This window comes from Heptranchias perlo, chromosome 17 (genome assembly GCF_035084215.1).
Source record: "Heptranchias perlo isolate sHepPer1 chromosome 17, sHepPer1.hap1, whole genome shotgun sequence".
NCBI classification, from domain to species: domain Eukaryota; kingdom Metazoa; phylum Chordata; class Chondrichthyes; order Hexanchiformes; family Hexanchidae; genus Heptranchias; species Heptranchias perlo.
The window spans coordinates 44,294,385-44,321,957 of NC_090341.1; the positions used below are offsets into that span (position 1 = coordinate 44,294,385).

Sequence of the window (27,573 nt, forward strand, 5' to 3'; positions counted from 1 at the left end):
TATAAAAGAGATTTAATACTTGGAGTTTAATGCATTTAGTAGGTTATAGGTGTTTTTCGGGGTTGTGCAATCAAAGATTACCTCCTCTCTCTGTGGTATTTGTTAATGAAGAACACAGATACAGTCTGTAACAGATTACTACTACACACTGGAGGTAGTGTTATCCTGCATCCCACCACAAAGACAATTACCTCACAAACAAAGTGGAAGAGTGAATCCAGCAAATAAGTGGTTGCGTGCAACCTTCTTCCTGTAGACACTAGAAGGGCCGAGGTTTGTTAAAAAGATTTTTTGCAGTCATTGATTTCAAAAGAAAACCTCAAATTTAATTTCACAGGCTATCGCATTCTTGAGAAGCTCTTAGCACAGACAGTGAAAAGTTGCTAAGAGAACTCTATACCTTCAACACTGGGAAACTGAAACTGTTTTTAAAAAAGTAATGCTAATTTCCTTTCCAGTACAGTGGTAAATTAAGATCTCAAAATTAATTGTAATCTCTCAAGGTAGACCTCTTAAGGGGGAACACTGCCACATTTTGAATACTTTATAAAAATTCAGTTGAGAAGGAATTATTAGGCTATTAGTCAAGGCTGAGCTGAATCCATGTTCATTGACTGGGCTAACAAATTGTGGGCATGCTGCTTCTCAGACTTGGCTGTCAAAATGTTCCAGATATTTGACAAAAGTGCACCTGGTGCTCTAATGCTGAACTACCGGATTACTGCCACTAGAGAACATCAGTGAGCTATGTGAACAATAAAATAGCCATCAAATGGTATAAACTGGCATGACAGCATTGCAATTTACTCTGCCGGTCCCATGGATTTTACACAAATAGTTTCCATCGGCTCTGCACCACAGCCATAAGGAATTTTCCATTCCTCCAACTGAAACTGTAAAATAAGAGTATACATGGTGAACATCTAATGGTTAGAACAGAATTAAAATGTAATCAGTTTTTAAAAAGATATATATATATAAAATGGTACTTCAAGCAGACATAACAGGATTCAAAATGTAAACTGAACTAGGTGCAGGTTAAGGAAAGATTTTATTTAATGGGCATTATTTGAAATTGATTCTATGTAGGATTTGTGCAATCCTTGATTCATTTTCTTGTGATTTCAAACTTAACTCTGAGGTTCATTACTGAGTAAATATAAAGTACAGTCACAAAGTGGGTATTGTTTTAATATGAAACTATAGATTGGGATCAGTGTGAATGAAATGCATACAGCAGCTGTTGACAAAACATCCCTTTAACAGGTTCAACTTAACACAGGCCATACCAGTCGCAGTATCAAATCATAGTCAATTGTCACAGGAGCCTTGTAAAAATTCAGTTTTTATCACAAATCTCTGAGAACGTTCTCACAGTCACCAGTGTGTTGAGGTGATAGTTACCATCTCACCTCACAGCTCATCTGTTGTCTTCATTTGCTAATGAACCACATTCTTGAGGAGAGGCATCACACTGCAACCTTAAAGAAAGTGAATATTAGAGGAGATGGTGGTTGAATGGTATTTGGAACCTATTAAGGTCAATCTTCTGCACCGCACTCAATAATTATAGCCCCGGTGGCTAAGCAGATTGAGGTAGTGAGTAGCTAGAGCCCTGGACTATGGAGTTAGCTGATCTTAGTCAGGGTAATAGTATAGATGCCACAATAGGTCTCAGCATCCTGGACTAAGCAGCGAATAATTAACAAGGTGCTCACTGCTGGATCAATCACTGTAAAGTGAATGTCTGTGGACCGGATCAGATTCAGACCTATGATTACCCAACTCCTCCCCCCCACCTCTTAATCCAACTTTCTGATAACCCACCAGCACTCCCTGGTTAAGCTTATGCATGAAGACTGGCCACTTGGATGACATACCAGAGGGTAACTGGTGCCCATGGAACAGTACTCCAGAAAGGGGGCCAATGCCTTTAGGAGAGCAGAAAGTTGGTAGAAAAAAAGAGGAAATTTTTTAAAATTAAGAGGTTCAATTGTTCCTGTTAATGGTGTAAATTATAAAGAGAAGCCTACCTTTGGTGTCCAGACCTGACTTGTATATTTCAATTATGTTTTCCTGGAATATGAAATCAGTATTTGATGGAAAAAATTGTTTCTCATAAGCTTAAAAAAAACCTGTCAGTTCACTAACTTTTTCTCACTCGATTTTGACCTTACGCTTTCCATTTTGACCCTTCACCTGCACCTTTAGCCGAGAGCAGGTGAGTCTCTCCCACATCTCCAGTGCCTGTATTGTTTGACCCATAGGGCCTCTAAGTCCACCCAGACACATGGGAAAGATAGACTACAGCTGCTTAGGTGGCATGCCCAAGTTTCTTCTTCCCTCTCCCCCCTTCTTATTATCTTTATCCTCTTAGTTTTGTTTGCCTATCCAATCCCTGTGTCAGCCCTGGTCTCCCCACATGATGAGCCTTTAGTTGGTACAGCCTCCACTTTATTCAAGTTTGATCATTTTTAATGCAGCTGATTGGGCTGCTAAATATGATATTTGTTTCTCATGTAAATAATTGTACAGTGTGTAAATCTTGTCAGAATATTTAAACAGCCACTGGGTGTGGGTCTCACATACCAGCAATCCTGCCAACTTGTGCTTGTTTAAAAAAATACATTTAAAAAAAGGCAAAAAAAAATAAACATTGTGTTTGTGGCTGGCTCGTATAAAATGTTGAGAAACTGTATTCAGTTGTTATCTGTGTAGAGTTTTTACATGTGTATGAAAATGAGGTGACTTCTTAAAGTAAACCTGGATTCCATGTATTTGGAAAGAGGAGTGTAAAACTCACTGTTATAAGTGCAATGAATAATTCATGTATGAACATTGTAAATGTGTGTATGCTGCACTGTATCCTGTGATGGTTGTAGTATTCAATATAACATGATATTGTATAATGTGATTGTGTAAAAGGTGTCCAATCAAATCATTTCCATGGGAAACCAATAAAAACCTTGAAGTAACAAAATCATCTGCATGGTGCTCTAATCACAACTGAAAGTCTGATGAAAGGTACACACCCAAAACATTATAACCTGTCTTTTCTCCTTACAGATGATGACTGACCTGCTGTGTACTTCCCTCATTTTTCATTTTTATTAGAGTGTTTCAGCTTTTCTAACAAGTCTTTAATGAGAACATAAGAAACATGGAACAAGAAAAGCCCGTTCCTTCTGCAGACCATGTACCATCTGCTCTATCGTGGACTGCCTCTGGTTCTTAGACCATAAGAGATAGGAGCAGGAGTAGGCCTTTCGGCCCCTCGAGCCTGCTCCGCCATTTAATGAGATCATGGCTGATCTGATTTTTACCTCAACTCTACTTTCCCACCCTTTCCCCATATCCTTTGACTCCCTTGCTGATCAAAAATTTGTCCAACTCAGCCTTGAACGTATTCAATGACTCAGCCTCCACAGCTTTTTGGGGTAAAGAATTCCAAAAATTGACGACCCTCTGGGAGAAGAAATTCCTCCTCATTTGCGTCTTAAACGGGCAACCCCTTATTTTGAGACTATGCCCCCTAGTTTTAGATTCCCCATGAGGGGTAACATCCTCTCAGCATCTACCCTATCGAGTCCCCTCAGAATCTTGTATGTTTCAATAAGACCTGCTCTCAGTCTTCTAAACGCCAATGAGTATGGACCCAATCTGTTCAATCTTTCCTCATAAGACAACCCTTCCATACCCAGAATCAACCTAGTGAACCTTCTCTGAACTGCCTCCAATGCAAGTATGTCCTTCCTTAAATAGGGGCACCAGAACTGTACGCAGTACTCAAGGTGTAGTCTCACCAGCACCCTGTACAGTTGTAGCATGACTGCCCTGCTTTTACACTCCATCCCTTTAGAAATAAAGGCCAATATTCCATTTGCCTTCCGGATTACCTGATGCACCTGTATGTTGACTTTTTGTGTTTCATGTATGAGGGCACCCAGATCCCTCTGTACTGCAGCATTTTGTAGTATTTCTCCATTCAAATAATATTTTACTTTTTTATTTTTCCTCCCAAAGTGGATGACTTCACATTTTTCCACATTATATTTCATCTGCCAAATTTTTGCCCATTCGCTTAACCTGTCAATATCCCTTTGCAGACACTTTGTGTCCTCATTGCAACTTGCTTTTCCACCTATTTTTGTATCATCAGAAAATTTGGCCACAAGACACTCTGTTTCTTCATCCAAGTCATTGATATATATTGTAAATAGTTGAGGTCCCAGCACTGATCCCTGCGGCACCCCACTCGTTACAGATTGCCATTTTGAAAATGACCCTTTTATCCCGACTCTTTGTTTTCTGTTGGTTAGCCAATCCTTTATCCATGCCAGTACATTGCCCCCAACACCATGAGTTCTTATCTTGTGCAGTAATCTTTTATGTGGCACCTTATCGAATGCCTTTTGGAAATCCAAATATACTGCATCCATTGGTTCCCCTTTATCCACCCTGCCCGTTACTTCCTCAAAGAACTCTAATAAATTTGTCAGACATGATTTCCCCTTCATAAACCATGTTGACTCTCCTTGATTGTATTATGAGTCTCCAAATATCCTGCTACTACTTCCTTAATAATGGATTCTAGCATTTTCCCAATGATAGATGTTAGGCCAACTGGTCTATAGTTACCTGCTTCCTGTCTCACTCCCTTCTTGAATAGGGGGTGTTACGTTTGTGGTTTTCCAATCCGCTGGGACCTTTCCAGAATCTAGTGAATTCTGGAAGATTACAACCACTGCATCCACTATCTCTGTAGCCACTTCCTTTAAGACCCTCGGATGCAAGACATCAGGTCCAGGGATCGTGTCAGCCTTTAGACCCATTAGTTTACCTAGTACTTTTTCTCTAGTGATAGTGATTGTTTTTAGTTCCTCCCACCCCTTTTCCCCTTGATTTTCTACTATTATTGGTATGTTATTAGGATCTTCTACTGTGAAGGCAGATACAAAATACCTGTTCAATTCCTCTGCCTTTTCTTTGTTTTCCATTATTATTTCTCCAGTCTCATCCTCTAAGGGACAAATGTAAGATGGTGAACAATACTCATTAATATTGTGTTGCTCTCCCATAGATGTATGAGATGTTTTGCATTATATCTGCAGTTGCTGTAGCTGGGTAAGTGCCAAGGATCTGAATATTAACACATTGATCACTTTCCACTGACAATATTTGATTGAGCCTTATCTATTAACTCTCCCCTTACCCCTCCTGTCAAGCAGATGGCTTGTAGATGGCACTCACCGTCCAGTAACCAAGAGGCCTAGACAGTGAGCGTTGGCAGTTACTAAGGATTACTGAATGTCCAACAGTCTGTTTACAATGGCAGTCAGCAGGGGGAAAGCAACAATGAGGCTCAGGGAGAAAGGAGTACAGATTACAATGGGGAATTGGAAAGTAGATGAAGCTGTAATTGATTTCAGGGCTAAATTACTTCAGCTTCACAGATCCACAGAATGAGGGCATCCCAATACACAAGGTCGAAGTAGTCACAGATCAGGAGACTCGCAGGCAGCATTTGACCCTTCAACCTCATGCTGTGCTCCCCATGAGCAGCAATCAATGTGAAAAAGAGGTTTTCACTGCAGCAGGATAATTAGCAGCTAAGTAAAGGCAGTAAGCAGCGGAAATGTCAGAAAAGACACACTTATCACTTGACACTTCCGAGCAGGTAATTAATGTCTCAATTTACTGTGGGAGAGGAGAGAATTAAACTCGATTTGGTTCTGCTTGTTTGACAAATGATCAGGTTTAATTTTATTTGAATAGTGTCATTGATTAAAAAGGTGGCAATTAAAAAAATGTTTAAAATGAACCTTGTGGTTCTGAATGGAATACTCCAGATGGGGTCTAACCAAGACTCTGTACAACTGATGTGGAGATGCCGGTGATGGACTGGGGTTGACAATTGTAAACAATTTTACAACACCAAGTTATAGTCCAACAAATTTATTTTAAATTCCACAAGCTTTCGGAGGCTTCCTCCTTCGTCAGGTGAACGGTTTTCCACACCGTTCACCTGACGAAGGAGGAAGCCTCCGAAAGCTTGTGGAATTTAAAATAAATTTGTTGGACTATAACTTGGTGTTGTAAAATTGTTTACAACTGTACAACTGAAGCATCACTTCCTCCCCTTTGTATTCCAACCCGCTTGAGATAAAGGCCAATATTCTATTAGCCTTTTTGATTACTTTTTGTACCTGTATACTAGCTATTAGTGATATGTGTACCTGGACAACCGAATGCCTTAGCTCCTCCACAGTTTCTAGTCTCTTGCCATTTAGAAAATATTCTAATTTGTCTTTCATGGATCCAAAGTGAATTGCTTTGCTGTTGGCACTGTCTGGCTAAGGTTTTCGTTGAACTTGTCAAAGAGGTGTTAATCAGGCCCATCTAAGGTGCTGGTTAGGCCTGTTTAAGGTATTAGAGGTTTAAGAGGTGTTGATTAAGTTTTAAGAGGTGCTTGTTTAAGGTGTTGATTTCATCTGCCTCAGAGGTGTTGCAGCTTAAGGTGTTAGAGTGTTCAACCTCGGGATTAGAAGGTTGGTTGTCCGATCAGGCATTCCCAAATGGGAGTGGTGCTTACAGGAAGAGCTGGTCAGGAAATTGCAGGGCTACCTCCCTTTATTTTCCAACCATTTAAATTGTTGGATGGAAAATCAGGGGCTGCAAGCTTGCAGAGCTCTTGGTGAGTGCTGCCCGTCTCCTGAGCACTTGATCAGCCCTCAAGCCTATTTCAAATGAGTCATGGACATCATTAAAAAAAAGCGGAGAGGAATTTCACTCAAACCTTAACTAATTCATGGCCGTGTGATGGGTAGTGAGGAAGAAAGCTGTAGACTGCAGGAAGATATCAATGGACTAGTCAGGTGGGCAGAAAAGTGGCAAATGGAATTCAATCCGGAGAAGTGTGAGGTAATGCATTTGGGGAGGGCAAACAAGGCAAGGGAGTACACAATAAATGGTACAATACTGAGAAGTGTAGAGGAACAGAGGGACCTTAGAGTGCATGTCCACAGATCCATGAAGGTAGCAGGATAGGTAGATAAGATCGTTAAGAAGGCATGCGGGATACTTTCCTTTATTAGCTGAGGCATAGAATTTACGAGCAGGGAGGTTATGCTAGAACTAGTTAGGCTACAGCTAGAGTACTGCGTACAGTTCTGGTCTCCACATTACAGGAAATATGTGATTGCACTAGAGAGGGTACAGAGGAGATTTACAAGGATGTTGCCAGGACTTGAGAATTTTAGCTATGAGGAAAGATTGGACAGGCTGGGGTTGTTTTCTTTGGAACAAAGGAGGCTGAGGGGAGATTTAATTGAGGTGTATAAAATGATGAGGGACATGGATTGAGTGGATAGGATGGACCTATTTCCCTTAGCAGAGAGGTCAGTAACCAGGGAGGCATAGATTTAAAGTAATTGGTAGAAGAATTAGAGGGGAGTTGAGGGGAATTTTTTTCACCCAGAGGGTGGTGGGGGTCTGGACCTCACTGCCTGAAAGGGTAGTAGAGACAGAAACCCTCATCGCATTTAAAAAGTACTTGCATATGCACTTGAAGTGCTGTAACCTACAAGGCTACATGCCAAGAGCTGGAAAGTGGGATTAGGCTAGATAGCTCTTCTTCAGCCAGCACAGACACGATGGGCCAAATGGCCTCCTTCTGTGCTGTAAATTTCTATGATTCGATGAAATAGTGCACAGACAAATGTCTACCGTTTGGGGTTTGAATGATTTTACAAGCCACTCAATTTTCACTCTTGTTGCTCATGTTGTACTCCCTGACACATGGAACACAAAACCACCTCTGATTTTTTCTCTTTAGAAGTAGTCACTATGGAAATTTTGAAGTTCAATTATGTGCATTATGAAATATACAAAACAATAACATACAGATTGCTGCTTGCCAATCAAGGTATTCCTTTGCAACTTTTAGTAAAGTAATTAAAGAATTGAGGGGAGCAGCAGCTAAAGACGTGGAAGATACAACATGATCCACAAAGATCACACACAGGAACCTGTTATCAAGTTATACCCACATCAATTTAACATGCTGCTTCTGCCGGTCAGTGGTATTGTGTTTTGGAACTTTTACTCAACAATGCTCAAACTAAAATCATAACATATGCAATGAAGTAATAAAAACTCAACTTAATGCTAAATATTCCAACCTAATGCAAATCCCAACCTTAACTACAGCCACTCCCACAGCAAATAAGGATGAGTGTTACAAACTCTACAGTGCTAATGGTAAAGTGTTAGTAATTGAAAGAAATCAGTCCAAACTTCTCATAAAAGCTGTCCTCCAGCTTTGAAAGAACATCTCCCCATCCCACAAGAATCCATGTGCTGGACATGTTGGAGAGTTAAGGGTTAATAATTGAACTAACCTGTATAACTACAAATGGTCATGGAAGCAACAGGCTTTCTAATATAAACAGTAAATCAGAAGGAAACTGGGCAAAGACAGGATAGATTATACGGCCTATTTCAAAGGTCTGATAATGATCTACAGGGGATGCGTGCAAAGTGATAGTGTTTGGAATGACCATGAGTGATTAAGGTATAATAAGAACATAAGAACATAAGAACATAAGAAATTGGAGCAGGAGTAGGCCAATCGGCCCCTCGAGCCTGCTCCGCCATTCAATAAGATCATGGCTGATCTGATCCCAACCACAAATCTAAAGAACACAAGAAGTCGGAGCAGGACCCGGCCACATAGCCCCTGGGCCCTCTCCGCCACCCACAGGGCATTGACCGATCCAAACTCAGCTTCATGTCCAATTTCCTGCCCGCTCCCCATAACCCCTAATTCCCTTTACTTCTAGGAAACTGTCTATTTCTGTTTTAAATTTATCTAATGATGTAGCTTCCACAGCTTCCTGGGGCAGCAAATTCCACAGACCTACCACCCTCTGAGTGAAGAAGTTTCTCCTCATCTCAGTTTTGAAAGAGCAGCCCCTTATTCTAAGATTATGCCCCCTAGTTCTAGTTTCACCCATCTTTGGGAACATCCTTACTGCATCCACCCGATCAAGACCCTTCACAATCTTATATGTTTCAATAAGATCGCCTCTCATTCTTCTGAACTCCAATGAGTAGAGTCCCAATCTACTCAACCTCTCCTCATATGTCCGCCCCCTCATCCCCGGGATTAACCGAGTGAACCTTCTTTGTACTGCCTCGAGAGCAAGTATGTCTTTTCTTAAGTATGGACACCAAAACTGTATGCAGTGTTTCAGGTGCGGTCTCACCAATACCTTATATAACTGCAGCAATACCTCCTTGTTTTTATATTCTATCCCCCTAGCAATAAAAGCCAACATTCCGTTGGCTTTCTTGATCACCTGCTGCACCTGCATACCAACTTTTTGATTTTCTTGCACTAGGACCCCCAGATCCCTTTGTACTGCAGTACTTTCCAGTCTCTCGCCATTAAGAAAATAACTTGCTCTCTGATTTTTCCTGCCAAAGTGCATAACCTCACATTTTCCAATATTATATTGCATCTGCCAAATCTCCGCCCACTCACCCAGCCTGTCTATATCCCCTTGCAGGTTTTTTATGTCCTCCTCACTCTCTACTTTCCCTCCCATCTTTGTATCATCTGCAAATTTTGATATGTTGCACTCGGTCCCCTCCTCCAAATCGTTAATATAGATTGTAAAGAGTTGGGGACCCAGCACCGACCCCTGTGGAACACCACTGGTTACTGGTTGCCAGTCCGAAAATGAACCATTTATCCCAACTCTCTGCTTCCTGTTTGATAACCAATCCTCCACCCATGCCAGAATATTACCCCCAATCCCGTGATTTTTTATCTTAAGTAATAATCTTTTATGTGGCACCTTGTCGAATGCCTTCTGGAAGTCTAAATACACTACGTCCACTGGTTCCCCTTTATCCACCCTATACGTTATATCCTCGAAGAACTCAAGCAAATTTGTCAGACATGACTTCCCCTTCATAAAGCCATGCTGACTTTGTCCTATTAAATTATGCTTATCTAAATGTTCCGTCACTGTCTCCTTAATAATAGACTCCAAAATTTTACCCACCACAGATGTTAAGCTAACTGGCCTATAATTTCCAGCCTTCTGCCTACTACCCTTTTTAAATAACGGTGTTACATTAGCAGTTTTCCAATCTGCCGGGACCTCTCCTGAGTCCAGGGAATTTTGGAAAACTATCACCAAAGCATCCACAATCCCTACTGCCACTTCCCTCAAGACCCTAGGATGGAAGCCATCAGGTCCAGGGGATTTATCCGCCTTGAGTCCCATTATTTTACTGAGTACCATCTCTTGAGTGATTTTAATCGTATTTAGCTCCTCCCCCCCGAGAGTCCCCTGTTTGTCCAGTGTTGGGATATTCTTAGTGTCCTCTACTGTAAAGACTGAAACAAAATATTTGTTCAGCATTTTTGCCATCTCCATGTTTCCCACCATTAATTTCCCGGTCTCATCCTCTAAGGGACCTATGTTTGCCTTAGCCACCCTTTTTCTTTTTATATAACTATAGAAACTCTTGCTATCTGTTTTTATATTTTTTGCTAATTTCTTTTCATAATCTAACTTCCCTTTCTTAATCAATCCTTTAGTTACTTTTTGCTGTCTTTTGAAGAATTCCCAATCTTCTATCCTCCCACTAAGTTTGGCTACCTTATATGTCCTTGTTTTTAGTCGGATACTATCCTTGATTTCTTTACTTAGCCACGGGTGGCTGTCATTTCTTTTACACCCTTTTTTCCTCAGTGGAATATATTTATTTTGAAAGTTGTAAAATAACTCCCTAAATGAACACCACTGCTCATGTACCGTCTTACCCTTTAATCTATTTTCCCAGTCCACTTTAATCAATTCCGCTCTCATACCATCATAGTCTCCTTTATTCAAGCTCAGTACGCTTGTTTTAGGGACTAGTATAATAAACATAGGGGGTCAATTAACCATGGCATAGAGTGGATGTTTAGGTAAATAAGTGGTCAATAAACTGTTCTTGAGAGGTTCCGAGAACAGTTTGTCAGGAAGTCTTGTTTATGAACTATACCTGTGATATAAGCAACTAAAACTGTTTACGTAAATAAATTGTTCTTGAAAGAATCCAAGAACAGATCAATCGTGAAGTCTTATCTGTGAAGTGTACCTTTAAAGTAGGCAAACTGAGGTGTACGAGAAGTATAGGTTTTCCCAGAGTTAGTTGGGAGACCTCGAAAGAGAGAGGGACCCGAAGCTGCTCCTGTATATGGTATAGATTGATCACCTGTACTGTATATGAATTAAGTCTATTCCATGCATTCCACTATCAAGCGTCTCGTACTTACTCGAAACGTGTCCTGGCGAACCGTAGAGGGAAAGGAGGTCAACATCATGTACAACTGGGCACCCCACAGCACCTAAATTACAGTGCCAACCATCATTTGGTATCAGCTTGGATTTACAAATGGATTTTCATGCAGACCAGAGACTTTTCCCTGCAGAGTATTTTTTAACTGGGCTTTGCACTGGTACACTGAGAGTTGATATTTGAGCGTGCACTCTGCCAAAAACAATTACTGAATTGAGGATTAAGGTTTTTCATTTAGAACACACATATCCTCTCCACAATGTTACAGAATGAATGGACTTATTAAACTTGGAGATTTGGTCCAGTCACACAATGGCAAAGAAGACCCATGTTACTAGCCTGATCTGAAGAACTGAAATAATCAGGAGTTTGGGAGATCACAATTATAGCTCAATTATTGAGAAGTAAAGGGACAGACTGTTACCTTTTAGTGTCACTTTGTGGTTTTGTTTGCATAACCTACATCTTGGGTACCTCTGAGATCTCAGCCTTGACTCATTGGTAAAACTCTCACCTGAATCTGAAGGTTGTGGGTTTAAGCCCCGCTCTAGAGATTTGAGCACATAATCTAGGTTTACAATTTCAGTGCAGTGTTGAGGGAACGCTGTACTTTTGAAAGTGCTAACTTTCAGATGAGACACTAAACCGAGCTCCTATCTGCCATCCCAGGTGGACACAAAAATTCCTATGGCACTATTTGAAGAACAGCAGGGAACATTTATCCCTCAACCAATATTACTAAAAACAAAATATCACACTGCTGTTTGTGGGACCTTGTTATGTGCACATTGGTTGTCAGCAAGTGGCTTCACTTCAAAAGTACTTAATTGGCAGTGAAACACTTTGGGATGTCCTGAGGATGTGAAAGGCACTATATGAATGCAAGTTCCTTCATACACACATGGGTAGAATGATTAATTTCATCGTCCCTTCAGTCCCAGAACGGTCTCATTTAATTCTCTGCAAGTAGAACATTATTATTGCTTCAGTGTTAATCTAAATCTGAATTTCTGTGACTCATTGGCACTGTAACTATAAATATATTTTAAAATTGGCAGTATAGGAACAAGCTGTGAAAGTATGAACCTGTTACTGCTCATTAGGAGTAAGGTTGCATGTGATAACAATTATTGATGGGCATTGATAACAATTATATTCTTGTTAATATTTACAATACTAAATTGGGAGACTGGGAATTTAAATAAAACATATGGTTGTTTAGATCATACCTTAATTTTGTACTTTAACCCTATTCTGGAGAGATAACTAAATGAAAGCCTTTTTTAAAATAAAAAGCCTTCTTTCTTAACCAAATAAGAATATTCAATGGTCAGGCAATGGATGTCACGTTTATTACAGTTGTAAGTAATGCGCAGTCACTTGCATAATAAGTTCAAACAGTAACGGTTTGCTATTTGGGTACCTTTGTCTATAGTGGCTATACTGCCTCTCTACACAAAGGACTATAGTCGCTATACTGCCTCTGTACATAAGGGACTATAGTAGCTATACTGCTCTGTATATAAGGGAATATAGTGGCTGTACTGCCTCTGCATATAAGTCACTATAGTGGCTTTATTTCTCTGTTTATCAGTCACTATACTGCTCTTTATATTATTCAGTATAGTGGCTATACTGCTATGTATATAAGGGAATATAGTGGCTATACTGCCTCTGTATATGACGGAATATAGTGGCTATACTGCCCCTGTACAAAAGTCACTACAGGGGCTATACTGACCTCAGTCCATAAGGGACTATAGTGGCTATACTGACCACTGTCCCACTATAATGGTTATAATCCCTCTGTACATGATTTACTATAGTGGCTATACTGATCACTGTACATGGCTCACTATAATGGTTATAATCCCTCTGTACATGACTCACTATAGTGGAATACAGGAACAGGAGTAGGCCATTTAGCCCCTCGAGCCTGTTCCGCCATTCAATTCTTGGCTGATCAGGAACCAAACTCCATTTACCCACCTTAGCCCCATTTCCCTTAATACCTTTGGTTAACAAAAATTTATCAATCTCAGATTTAAAATTAACAATTGAGCTAGCATCAACTGCCATTTGTAGAAGAGTTCCAAACTTCTACCACCCTATAATGATTATACTGCCTCTGTACATGACTCATTATAGTGGTTATATTCCCTCTGTACATGACTCTCTATAATGCCTCTGTACATGACTCACTATAGTGGTTGTACTCCCCGTGATCATGACTATATGATTCATGACTACATGACTCACTGTAGTGGTTATACACACTCTGTACATGACTCACTATAACGGCTATACTGCCTCTGTACATGACTCACAATTGTGGTTGTATTCCCTCTGTACATGACTCACTATAATGGCTATATCGCCTCTGTACATGATTCACGATAGTGGCTATACTGCCTCTGTATATAAGAGACTACAGTAACCAAATCCTGGCTGGAATTCACCGCTTTGGTGATATCTTGAGCATCTTGGTTGTGCAAAAGTTCTGGGACAGGCTCTTTACACAAGGCCTCAATGTGCCTCGTGCATTGTTCTATTGACCCAGACTCACTAACACCACTGTCTATGGCCTTTTTCTATGCTTGTGTTGTGGTCATCTTTGTTTCAAAGTGACTTGTATTACCTCTTTCATTTTGTACTCGATTCCTCTGCTAATGCAACTCAGTGCCTTGTTTGCCTTTTTTAAAAACTGTAGTCAAACATTGTGCTGACAGTTTCATAGATTTATGCACAGTAAACCGTAGATCTTATTCCAAATAGGCACACTGTATGACTACTCCATTTAACGCATATCCCTGTTTTGGTTCCTCGTTCCCATACTAATTATTTTACACTTACTTATATTGGACTGCTTCTGACGTCTACAGGTCTAGTTGCCTAAAATAGTTGGGTTTTCTTGCACATTAGGAAAAGCAATACAATTAGAAGGGTCAGAAAAAAAAGTACAACAGGGAATTCAAGAGAGAAATAAGGAGAGATTTGAGCCACAAATCGAGTCCAGCAAGAACGGCACTACAAGATTTTAAAGGAAAAGTATGGTCCAGTGTGTAAAAAAATTAGATAAAAGATGCTTCATATAAGGAAAGGTTGAGTGCAGGAAGAATACATAGGAGGTAAAAAAAAGAGGGAAATGCAAAATACAGAGAAAAACGTGAAGCTAAAGAATAATAGGACTGTAACTGAGAGATGAACATAAAAGCGACAGAGAAATGGACAGTGAGGAGCTGTAACAAGCAAAAAGATCTAAAACTATTGTAGTTAAATAAAGGGAAGGAACTCTAATGGATAGTGAGATGAACTGTAGAAGGAGAATTGGTCAAAATGGAAGTGATTGTCATACGCAAGAAACCAGAGTAAAAGTAACTAATGGATTCAGTCCTTGTGGGTGTGGTACAGACCAAAATGGTTTAATCCCTGCTCTGTACTGTTAGCAGATTTCAACCAGGACTGGAGGGAGGGGACGGAGGGTGTGGGTGGGGGGGTGCTGCGGTTAGTTCCTATATCGTTTGTCTCAATTTTACTCCTAATCATGATCTGGTGACCACTGCTGGAAGTGTGCACCTATGGGTTTTGGGTTTTGATTGAGGACAGGGCTGGGCTTGGTTGTGATGCCACTATCATGGTTGAATGCTCTCCAGACTCACACATTAAGAATGATTACTTCTTGTCCATGGAATCATATTCCATCATGAATCATTATTTTTTTCCCAATTCCCTCTTTGGAAGGTAAAGAAATACTTCAAAGTAAAACTTTTCAAATCTACAAAACCAATTTTTTTTTCTTTTTCGCTTCTTCAGATTCATCCAGATTCTATTATGCACCTCTCCCAGTCTGAGGGGGTTAGATTGCAGCCAGCTGCCAGTCATCTCCCTTTCTCCCTCTTGCTGCTATGAGAGCCCAGTTGACTCCCTTTCAATGTTCCCTCCCTGTAAGGGAGAGCCCACACTCTGCTTATCACCTCAGAGCTTAAAAACTCAATGGACGAGGAATCTGCAGAGACCAACCTCAATCCCATCAACCAGTGGCACGTCACATCAGAGCAAGGTAACAATACAATTTGTCATTCAAGTCCACTTGGCTTTTAATTTTGGAGTAAAACCACAAACTAACAATCTTGTTATTGTCTTTAGTGCAGAAGTGCTACCAAAATCTTCAGTTATTTGTCTTGCAAGACAAATATTCAGCTTCCTCTCCTCTCTTAAACTTAGGAGTGTAACTCTATTTTTAGGTTTCTGCTGAGTTCAATTTGCTGTTCTGCCATAAGGTCATTAGCAGGCGGCTGTTGAGTTCATGTCAAAATTCTTAGTACAACCTTGAGGTGTGTAGAGCAGCTGTTCATAAATTACAGTGTGACAGTATCCCTCCAGCCAGTAAGCAGAATGAATCGCTCCACAGAGAGACAACCTGAAAACTCACCAAGCAGGTTCATTACTCTCTGGAGAGTTTAGTGCTGTTCAGAAAGCAAATTCATTACTCCCTGGAGGTGTCGTCTTATTCAGAAAATACATTTGTGTTTCATCAGCCAACCCCTGTGCATGTATGGGTGAAACTAGAACTAGGGGGCATAATCTTAGAATAAGGGGCCACTCTTTCAAAACTGAGATGAGGAGAAACTTCTTCACTCAGAGGGTGGTGGGTCTGTGGAATTTGCTGCCCCAGGAAGCTGTGGAAGTTACATCATTAGATAAATTTAAAACAGAAATAGACAGTTTCCTAGAAGTAAAGGGAATTAGGGGTTATGGGGAGCGGGCAGGAAATTGGACATGAAGCTGAGTTCGGATCGGTCAATGCCCTGTGGGTGGCGGAGAGGGCCCAGGGGCTATGTGGCCGGGTCCTGCTCCGACTTCTTGTGTTCTTTAGATTTGTGGTTGGGATCAGATCAGCCATGATCTTATTGAATGGCGGAGCAGGCTCGAGGGGCCGATTGGCCTACTCCTGCTCCAATTTCTTATGTTCTTATGTTTACCTCATTCACTTTTAAAGAGATATAAGCTTAGAAATTGCTGCTCTTGTGCTATTCAGAAGTAAACTGTGGGTTACTAAAAGTTATTGGAAGTTATAAAAACCACAGGTATACTCACAATTCAGCTGGTTTGAGTCTGTGAGTTTTATCTCCCCAAAGAGATCCAACTATGAAGAGTGAGACGACTCATTCTCTTCATCAGCCGCAAACTGCAATCAGGAGGCAATTATGCACCTGGAATAGCTCCAGGAAAGTAAAGCTAGATGTTTGCTAAGCATTACAGGGTGGGGAAGGCCTATTTGGAATTAATCAACAAAGGTGAAACTGGGTTGCCGCAGTGTCACCAGCTGAAATACAGTTCCACAACTGCCCCCTCTTAAGGAGGCAATACTAATATAATTTAGACATAAAGTCTATTTAACTAAACGGACTATGATTCCAAATCACAATGGCCCGTAAATTGCTCCGAACGGTGAACAAATGCGTTCGCTGCTCCATAGATTTATACTCACCCACAACGTTACTGTGTCTTTACTATGTTTTTACTGCGGGCACTCCCCCTAATAGGAAGTTGAGAAGAGCCCAGCGTTAACTCCGGCGAAACTAGGACCTGTGGGAGAAGCGAGCGGATCAATCTCTCCCCTCGACCAATAAGATTGCAGCATCCTTGAAAAGCCACGAAGAGTCAAAACCTTGATGTACAAGCTGCAACTTAAAAAACCAGGAAGTGAAAGCTACAACAATAAAATCATTTGTAAAAACAGTTATAGACAGCAAAAAAGAGAGGGTAAGAAATAATCTAATTAATTATAAGAGACAGAAGGAAAAAAAGTTTAAAATTTTTTTAATATATATATATAAAGTTTTTAAAAGTTAATTTTTAGTTGTTTGGCGGTTATTAAGTCTTACTGCGCTGTTAAAACTTAGTTCAGACCTGTATTTTTAAGCGTGCCTGTTTGTGGCGATATTAGTTAGTTTCCAGCTGGGCAAAAGAGCAGGTTGCTGGTTAGTTGATTCTGTTGATTGCAGCTGGATATCCCTTTAAGGCGAACCTGTCAGATCGCCAGCAAACCAGGAAGAGCAAGTTCTGGATTTCGCCGTTTGTCTGCTCATGTGTGAACTCCGAAACTTGCTCCTTCATTTGGCCACTAACAACGGTGGGCGCTGTTGAGCTCACCGTTCTTTTTAAAGCAATTTCTGGCCCAATATTGTTGCTTGTGTCAATTAGACACTCTATGCCCTGTGGTGCCCACCGGTAGCGGAAGGCTCAAGCATACCGGCAGACACTGCATGTTCCCTCTCCAGTGCCACCCGAGCATAGACAAGACCGAGGAAGAAAAGTAAGCAGCCAGAGAGACCCTCCCCTATGTGACGTACTCATCTTGGACCTGTGAATGGCTGTTTTAGCCAGGCCCAGGAGCAGATCCACAAGAAGGCCTTCCTACATTATACTTCACTATACTGACTCCTCCTGCCTTCCTACATTATATTTCAATTCACTGACTCCTCCTGCCCTCCTACATTATGCTACACTGACTCCTCCTGCCCTCCTACATTATACTACACTGACTCCTCCTGCCCTCCTACATTATACTACACTGACTCCTCCTGCCCTCCTACATTATACTACACTGACTCCTCCTGCCCTCTTACATTATATTTCAATTCGCTGACTCCTCCTGCCCTCCTACATTATACTTCACTGTAGTGATGCCTACTGCCCTCCTACAATATAATTCACTGTACTGACTCCTCCTGCCCTCCTACATTATAGTTCACTGTATTGACTCCTCCTGCCCTCCTACATTATAGTTCACTGTACTGACTCCTCCTGCCCTCCTACATTATAATTCACTCTACTGACTCCTCCTGTCCTCCTACATTATAATTCACTCTACTGACTCCTCCTGCCCTCCTATATTATAGTTCACTGTACTGACTCCTCCTGCCCTCCTACATTATAATTCACTCTACTGACTCCTCCTGTCCTCCTACATTATAATTCACTCTACTGACTCCTCCTGCCCTCCTACATTATAGTTCACTGTATTGACTCCTCCTGCCCTCCTACATTATAGTTCACTGTACTGACTCCTCCTGCCCTCCTACATTATAGTTCACTGTATTGACTCCTCCTGTCCTCCTACATTATAATTCACTCTACTGACTCCTCCTGTCCTCCTACATTATAATTCACTCTACTGACTCCTCCTGCCCTCCTATATTATAATTCACTCTACTGACTCCTCCTGTCCTCCTACATTATAATTCACTGTACTGACTCCTCCTGCCCTCCTATATTATAATTCACTGTACTGACTCCTCCTGCCCTCCCCCATCTTGATTATAGACACCAGTTTTCTCCCAATAATTCCAAGTTGTCCAGATCTTGGCTCAGGGCTGAGTTGGTTTCAGGCCAGTTCACACTTGGCAGTTTTGTTTAAACCAGGATTTGCGATTAGGCTGAATTTACATACAGATTCAATTCTTTTTCTGTAAACTAAACAAGCTATAAGATTAACCGTTCTTTTCTCGTATTGGATTGGGCATCAGATTCATCAAGAGCCAGCGCTTAAGGAAGAAATGGTTACCACTTTCCCTGACCACACTCGCCCTCCTGTGGCAGAGTCACGTTCCTGCATAGCAGGCTTCGTTTTATTACCAGTGGATACTGACTGAGGGAATCTGGAATTTAAAAAAAATACATATTTCTGCATTATGAGTTTAATTTTCATCACCTTTCTTTTAAATATCAAATTTCATCAATTGCTCTGCACATGCAGGAGTGGTCATGGAGATGGCATTTAAGGTACGACTTTCTGTTTTAATATTCATGCAGCGCATCTTGTCCCACATAAACCAGATAGGTACGCCTTATCTTGCAGAGGCTCTTGCAAAGGTTAGCATGGTCTACGTGTACACATTAACCCAATTCATAGAATGATACAGTACAGAAGAAATCCATTCAGCCCATCATGTCTGTGCCGGCTCTTTGAAAGAGCTATCCAATTAGTCTCACTCCCCCGTTTTTTCCCCATAGCCCTACAAATTTTTTCTTTTCACAATTGTGCACAATGGCATCAATTCTGTGATCACAATACATCTTCAATCAATTCAGAAAGGTGGAGATATCAAATGCCAGACAGCATTGCACAGAAAATCATTGCAACATTTACTTATAAATTAAACAACAATGAAGCGAAAGGAAAAGGCAACACCACAGAAATCAGCTCAAGTCAAATACTGGGTGCAAAGGATAATCATAAATATGCTTTAGTGATGACAAATTTATCTTCAATATTTTATTCGGCTAAAAATGCAAGCAGTCCAATAAACACTCCTCCAGTAATATTTTGGGTACTTCTCTCATGGTGTATGTAGTGAGAACTACTTTACTGAAGATCCTTATCCACAGTTCATGTTTACACTCAATTTCTCTTTGAAGTAGTACTTTACAACTACCTTTTTAATGCAAAATTTAAACAATAAAAACTGTTTGACATATCTTCGAACATCACCAAAACACCTGTGGCCATGACATCCAAGCCAGGACCCAGTCAATCTTTGTGTCTGCCACAGAAGATGACTCCCTCCATCACTCCCAAGTTATAATTTCCTAAATATACAGTAGCTGCTGGCCACTTCATACATACGTTAATATCTCAAACTGCTGAACTTAATTAAACCCCAGTCCAAAGGATAAGATAGGTGCCTTGGTAGACTGATCAGTGCCTATCCATCATTTTACAATTAAGAAAACAAATCCATTTTAATGTTGGTTACAACAGAATTTAACCCTATACACAGGATTAACGGAACAAAAAATTCTATTTTAATCACAGGCAGCAATGTTTAAAGCTGTGTATAGATACAGGATGTGGAGACTTTAAGGCCAAAATTGGTTAACTGGGTGGGATCTGATAACATTGAGTTACTGCTCCTTATTTGCTCCATCAGAAATTTCAGCGGATTTGAGGGCGTGCATATTACAGCTCTATGCAAATGAGACACATTTAATTTAGTTCCCTCCGTTTGTGCCCTAGCAATGCTGGGAGTAAGGGATGCCTGTATGTTGCTAAGGGCCAAAAGGCTGACTGCTTTCAGAAAACTGGCCTCCGTTGAAAGCGGTATTTTAAAATTTCTTCATTGTCTTCAGCCGGCAATGCAGGTCCACTTACACAGCAGCCAGCCTCTGCTGCTGAACCTGTGTTCCTGGTGGAGACAGGGACCCAGTTGTGTCACTCCTGGGGCAGGCACCCACCTGCAGCAACATGCAAATACCCGACCCCAGCATTTGGGATAGAGTCTGTGGCACATTCATGGGGCAAGTGGAAATTCCGCTTTACACCCCCTCCCCCCCCCCCCCCAACCCCCGGAATTTCAGAGTTGCGTCTGTGTACTGCCCAGGACTTTGCTTTCAGGCTGTGATGACGGCATTCAAATTCATTGCATACAAATAATCTGCCTGCATTTGTGTCCGCACTTTTGTCTGGTCTACACAGAAAAGACCTGAAGGCCTGCCTCAGATTGAGACAGCATGCAGGAAGATCACCTGATCAGCCAGAGAGCAAATTTGTTGAAAGTATCTCAGGTAATTGCCTGACCTGTGGGATGATGGCTAGTTCCTATCTGTGGATAAAGATTAAGGCAATGGTGGTTTTCCACACACTAATTGTCCTAGTAAGTTTTGTCTGTAGTTGGTTGCCTTATTTCAGTTTGAGTGGATCAGATAGATTGGGAATATTTTAAGGGATTGGGTACACGCTTGCTGGGACAACTGCTGTTTTCTCATTCCGTACTTAAGTGCCACAATTTAAACTGTATGAGATCTGGTAGAGGTGTTCAAAATTATAGGTAAATGATCAGAGAGTCAGTAATTAAGGGGAATAAATTTATGATATCCAAAAAAATGAGGTTAGGAGAAATTTTTTTTGCACACACAAGGTTGTTAGTGCATGAATGGACCAAGCAGAAACAGTCTTAGAAGCAGAATCGATAACTTTTTAAAAAGGAAAATGGATAAATACTTTAAAGAGATAAATTTAAAAGGATATGGGGAAAGGGCACAGAAACGGGACTAAGGGGACATCTCTTTCAGGGATGTGGCTCAGGCACAATGGGTCAAATGACCTCCGACAGTGCTGTAAAATTCTTGGGTGGATATAGTATCATAGTAGGTACTGCACAAGAGGAGACCATTCAGCCCATTGTGCCTGTGCTGGCTCTTTGAAAGAGCTATGCAATTAGTCCCATTCCCCTGCTCTTATATGCCGGGTTTATTTAACAATCCTCGTTCTTTTCTTCCTTTGGGGAACACTCCTTATACAAAACCCTGCTAAGACTTGCATAAATTGGCATTGATTTCTCTCGTCAGTCCCATACAAATTATGCTATGAAAAATTAATAGGTTGACCAATTCTGAAAATTTACATTGCTACTGGTTTCTGCAACAACAAATCCCTGCTATTCCACTTTAAATTTATAACATTTCTGAGGCTCATTCTGTGCAATGACCTGTAAAGTTCTTATGAAATCATTTGATAAATGCAGTGGCCCCTAAAGAGACATAATGTACATTTCATGTGAACTTGAAAATGCCCTACAGTCTTGCATCTCTGATCAGACCCACACAGGAGGGCCACAAGGGTGAGTGAACTCACAATTAATGCAATAAGATCATAACATTTCCACTTCATTTCATTAATATTGAGCTTACAAAGTGCTAATGAGATTTTTGTATAGTTATGAGTGTTTCATTACATTTATGAGACAAATGGTTGATTTAGAAAGAAAGAACTTGCATTTCTATAGAGCCTTTCACGACCTCAGGCTGTCCCAAAGCACTTTACGGTCAATGAAGTACTTTCTAAGTGCAGTCATTGTTGTAATAGGAAATGTGGCACCAATTTTGTGAACAGCAAGGTCCCACAAACAGCAATGTCACAATGACCAGATAATCTGTTTTTTTTTAATTACCATGACTGTGCACAGCACTGGAGCAATATAAAAATAGCTTTAATCATTCACAAAGATTAATTTCTAGTTAAAGTTCAAGTAACAATTTTGGAAGAGTGGAGTCAAGTCATGCAGGACCAAAAAGTCTTGCCTCAAATCACAAAAAACTTTCAATAAAACCAAGAATGATTCCTTAGACTGTAATTTGATAAAAGCAGCTTGAGGTAATATATATTGATGTATACATACTTCCTGCTCTCTGCATCCTCACTCATCATACCGTTGGTTGAGGGAGAAATATTGGCCAGGACAAATTCTGCAACTCTTCCAATGACAGAACAGAAATAGAGTACAACAGGACCATCCTATTTTCACAGCTTAAGTTACTGGCCAAACCTGTGTTGACAGACTTTCAAGAACAAGCAAAGTGGCAAGAAATAAAATTAAATGAAAAGGGAAGTCGTCAGTGGACAAAAGGAGATTGGATGGTGCACTGGGTTAACACACAGCCCTTTCACTTTTGAGACCTGGATTTCAATCCGGCCCAATCAGGCCAGATGGAAGTCTCTGTCCTCTGATAGTTCAAGGATCCCAAATGAAACTAGTATGGGCAGTATCAACTGCGTTCACAGTAGGTGCAAATATACAGCACAAAATCGGCACTAAATTGGTAGTCACAGTGAGAAACCGTTATGATGGCAGGTGTAGAAATGGATTGGTTACACTGATGCATTACAGGGTGCTCTTTTGAGGTTGGGATCAATGCACTTATCACTGTTTTCATATGAACTATACAGTTCACTGCACAGAATAAGTCTCGGGAGTGTTATAAATTTAAAGAGAAATAGAAGGGATTTGGTGTTGCAGAAACCAGTAGCAATATAAATTTTCAGAGTTGGTCAACCTATTAATTTTTCATAGCATAATTTATATGGGACTGACAAGAGAAATCGATGCTAATTTATGGCAACTGTCAGCAAGGGCTTGTAAAAGGAGTGCTCCCCAAAGGAGGTAAAGAACAAGGAATGTTGGGACCTAAGTCACGTCGTTGCAGCAGAGTGGAAGGTACTTTAGCGTGCATTTCATCCATACTACACGTGACCTGTGATGGACCTTTATGGTTGAAGTGTCACTCTACATGTAGCCTGTACCATATCCTGCTTGGAAATGCCAGTTGTTGACAATGGGCACCGAAAAGGACCATTTCAAAACTTCACAGCTGAGTCACCTTCCTGTTCACTTGGAACTGCTTTTTGTTGTGAGGTACCGAGTCCCTCCTTTGGGCTGTCTCTTGGCGATTTCCTCTGTGCCATTATATACCGTGCAGAGGGATTTCCTATATTTCTTGCTGCTGTACACTCTGATTCCCTGCCTTTGTCTTCTGTCAGGAAAGCCCTTGGCAGAACATTTTACCATTAGGACTGGCAAAAGTGTCCAGTGGAAGGCTCTGTATTTGAGCATCTTTCATGTCACCACTGGGAATCTGAGGTAGAAAGTGCTATATCGAGCACCCGTCTGTGCCAGTTTACATCCTGGCTGCCTATTCATTCCTTGCCAGGATGAAACCATATTCCACACCTATCTACAGTGCCAGAAGTTGTAGGTTGTTTTACTGTTTAAAAGGACTGCACCGCAACGTTTGGTTACATTTCACCCAAACCATTGCTTATCTTGGCCATTCGGAATGCAGGGAAAGCAGATCAGAGAACCACCTGGTGCGTTCTGGGCCTGGCAAGTGCTGCCATGCACAAGTTCAGGATGTGTAGGATTGCTGAGGAGGATCTCTGCTACATGCTTGCCCATATTCTCATCTCTGGTACATGCTTGGGATGACCACAGGCACTGTTTCCAAAGGCTCGCTGGAAACTTTCCACAAGTGTACATAAAACTGAACAGCAAAATCTTGCAAGCCAGGCTGCACTATCACCAAGCTAAATTAAAACTAAATCAATACAAAACACAAGTAAGTTTTACTTAATTTATTCTGCGGCACTGAAATCAGTTATAGTTGTGAATTACATTTGCTTAACCAGAGGTTTAAAATGTAAAAGCTCAGCTGCAAGCACTAGCGATTTTTAAAAATAAATTAACTTTCAGATTGAAATATTTTTCTGCCATTCTCAGCTGCAGCAATTCATACTGACTGCCCAATCACATCAGCACAGTTTTCCAGCTCTTCCTAAAACCAGCCTTGGTTTAAGTGCATTAATCCTTGTTCTAGCATCCTGTTATTAAAGAAGATGAGCTAGGAAGCCCCCTCTCTACCCCCACTGCTAACCTTTAAGTCTGCTCCACAATCTCCACAGTCTCTCCTTCTCCAGACATTTTTCAGTAAGACTTTGGGCTGTGTGTATTTTCTTCACTTCAATGCAGCAGACGGGTGATAATGTATTAGAATGATTCTTTCATCGCGGCCACTGGTGTACTTTGTAACAGTCAGAGGAATGAACAGTCAGTAGTGGACAGTGTGTAAAAACTACCAGATTTATTGACAGCATTTACAAGGAGATTTGTATAATCCTGGTTTTAACAGTCATGAGTCTTTGGAGACACCAAGGCACACTTCTGCACTACGTGAAGAGATTTTCCACCTGAATATTTTGTGGAGGGGGGGGGGGGGGGGGAGAGAGAAAGAGGGAAGAACCTTCATGAGCTATAAAGGGGTTATCCGTCTGTCCAGGGAAAGTGTTATCAACTGACAGTTAATTCTCAGATCAGTGGCCAGTCACATCATTCACATTCACAGAACTGCTATAGAATAATGGATTGCTGGGAGGAATTATGTGGCTGTATTTCAATCCAGGGGTTTAAACGACATTATAAAAACCAAGAGCAGAGCTCAGAGCAGAGTGGTTTATGAGTGTCATCTGAATCCTAAGATTAAATTACTGTCATAAAAATGAAGTCTATCATTTACAATAATATGGAAACTTTTACATCATTAAGTAGATTTTTGTCTTACAATGCAAGTCAAGAAACCCGTGGACATCTTTCATGCACAATGTATAAAGTGTACAGGTGGATCAAAATCTTTCTCCTGCTCAGTACCAGTGACAAAAACTAAGGTTGATAGCTGCACATTATTTTTGAGGTGCTGTGTTCCTCAGCCCGGTGAGATTTTCTCTGCTGAATAGAGGGTATTGGAACAGCACAGTATTAAAGGAATTTGTGATGTCACCTGTGAAGGCTTACTGGAAAGTAACATGCAGTCGATTTCAGGAAAAGTCTGACAGAGAGGGAGAGAGGACAATGGGTGACTGTCAATGAGCAAATAAGACCTCATGCTCTGGATACAAAGTGTAAGAGCATAGCACGAGCATATATTAGATTATTAGAATCCTAAGATTGAATTGTCAGATATTTATTTTTCTTTATTATGAATAGTTTATAGATTTTTTTTTTAAAAAGAGAAATAGTTTGGACCTTTCTTTTTACTATGTTGCAGCAGGGAAATTAAAGTTCCTGCAGAGGTGGCGTACTGACACCAAATGATGCATTTAATAGTTGCCCAAAGCTCCATGGCATAATGTCAATTGCAATGTGGCATCACAAATTAATTCTGGCAAATGACCAGTAAATAAATTATTCACTATAAGTGGGTTATATTATATAATAAAACATATTGTAGAATGGCGTTGCTATCAGAAAAATTACAGGCAACAACTGAAATAATCATTTGCTGCCTACAGTAGAACTGACTGATGTGCCAGCAAATCCTTCCTCTAAACAAGGGTGACGATTAATCAAATACCCATTAATTGCTGAAACCCTGGCTAGTCTGAGCTGATTCAGTATGAAAAATATTTACATACTGTGGCTACAAAGAGCTGCGGTGGAACATACAAAACACGCCTCTGTACTGGTTGAGGTAGCCATCTGGGTTTCGGGTCTCATTGACTGTTGCCTACTGCGATGTATCACATCTTCATTGACGGCTCCAGTAATTCATCTTGTACTATGCCACAATGACTGCCTCCTCGAGAAAAAAATCAGGATTAGAGGTGTTTTACAAACCAGAGCGCGATATTCATGAATGAGTCGGCCTCTGCATCTACTTTGGACAGTGAGTGGTTGTTATCAGTGTACCATAATAACCTGGAAAAATAAAATAGTTCTTTAGTTTTTGAAATCTAAAAATATACTATTGAGCATTTTCACCGGCACATTCATGATATAAACAAGAAAAAAAATCTAAAGAAAAAGTAACAGTAAATTAACGGCAAAATAATTATTTATAGAGATAGAATGTACAGAAACAATGTTACCCTGTATCAGTAAGTAAAATAAATCCCAATATCATGGCTTGACAAATCACTGGACTGTAGTGAAACGAAGCAGCCGGCAGCAAAAAGAATTGAATAAATATAAGAAATGTTGGCTTCCTATATGTTACACAAAATAACATAGCATCTGTACCATAGTACAAGCCAATAGCACATCTGACCTTCAATGTTTAGACCATGTCAACTCTTTGAGGTTTGACTGCCTTATAATAAACTACAGACTGATCATTATCTCCATTATAGTAATATTTTTTAAGAAATACTGTCTACAAGTTATTACCAAAAAAAAGCTACAAGGATGATAACTTTCCACATTGCAGGGTAAAATACTGTTACACGTAGACTAGAATAATGGACAATGAAGGGTGAGCTGGGATAGATGTGGGGTTCTTGGTTGGTTTGGGGGGCTTGGATAGGTGTGCTGTATGTTATGTCTACATGAATGGGCAACTGTGCACTTACTGGCTCAGTGCTAATCCAGAAAATACACCATTGTGTAGACTATACTATTCAACAATATATTGACAGAAGAAAATGTCATTCCCCTACTCTCAGTCACATGAAGCTGCTTACCTTTAGGTTCTCTCTCACTACATTTATTACCAATGCACTCATGTCATGCTGGCATCCTCAGCTAAATTTTAAAATCAAATGTATATGGAGATATCGGCCTGATAGAGAATCTGGGCACTAATCTCCCTTTTCTGTTGATGTCCATAAAGCACTCAATATTTGCTCTACCATCAGAATAATTCACTTGAATTAATACCAGCAGCTTAAAATTCTATGTCTAAAGTACACACAATTTCCTATTCTTAAGTATTTTCTGAGTGTCCAGTCCTCCTCATCTGCGCTTGTGTCATTTTCCCAATAAATATCCATTGTATGCTACAATTTCCAAACTATTTTCTTTCGCTATATGGGCCCAGCTGAACCTCCACACCACATAAAATTCTTCTCTTCACCCATACTTTACAGAAAGCTGCACCCAAAACAAG

The 27,573-nt window shown here is 40.6% G+C and overlaps 1 protein-coding gene and 1 long non-coding RNA gene across 2 annotated transcripts in view; both read right to left on the minus strand.

The window, feature by feature from the left end:
- Positions 1-468: 468 nt before the first annotated feature.
- LOC137333906 (uncharacterized) lies at positions 469-17,388 on the minus strand. The gene is made up of 4 exons (XR_010966006.1): positions 17,272-17,388; positions 16,850-16,947; positions 1,413-1,481; positions 469-893 (listed from the first exon to the last, which is right to left on the minus strand). It is a non-coding gene; the product is annotated as an uncharacterized lncRNA (long non-coding RNA).
- A 6,868-nt stretch (positions 17,389-24,256) lies between these two features.
- Positions 24,257-27,573, minus strand: part of apeh (acylaminoacyl-peptide hydrolase) — a 61,873-nt gene continuing 58,556 nt past the window's right edge. Inside the window, exon 22 of the mRNA XM_067998927.1 lies at positions 24,257-26,387. Within this exon, the coding sequence (XP_067855028.1) occupies positions 26,288-26,387 (100 nt within the window). The 3' untranslated portion in view covers positions 24,257-26,287. The remainder of the gene's footprint in view (positions 26,388-27,573) is intronic.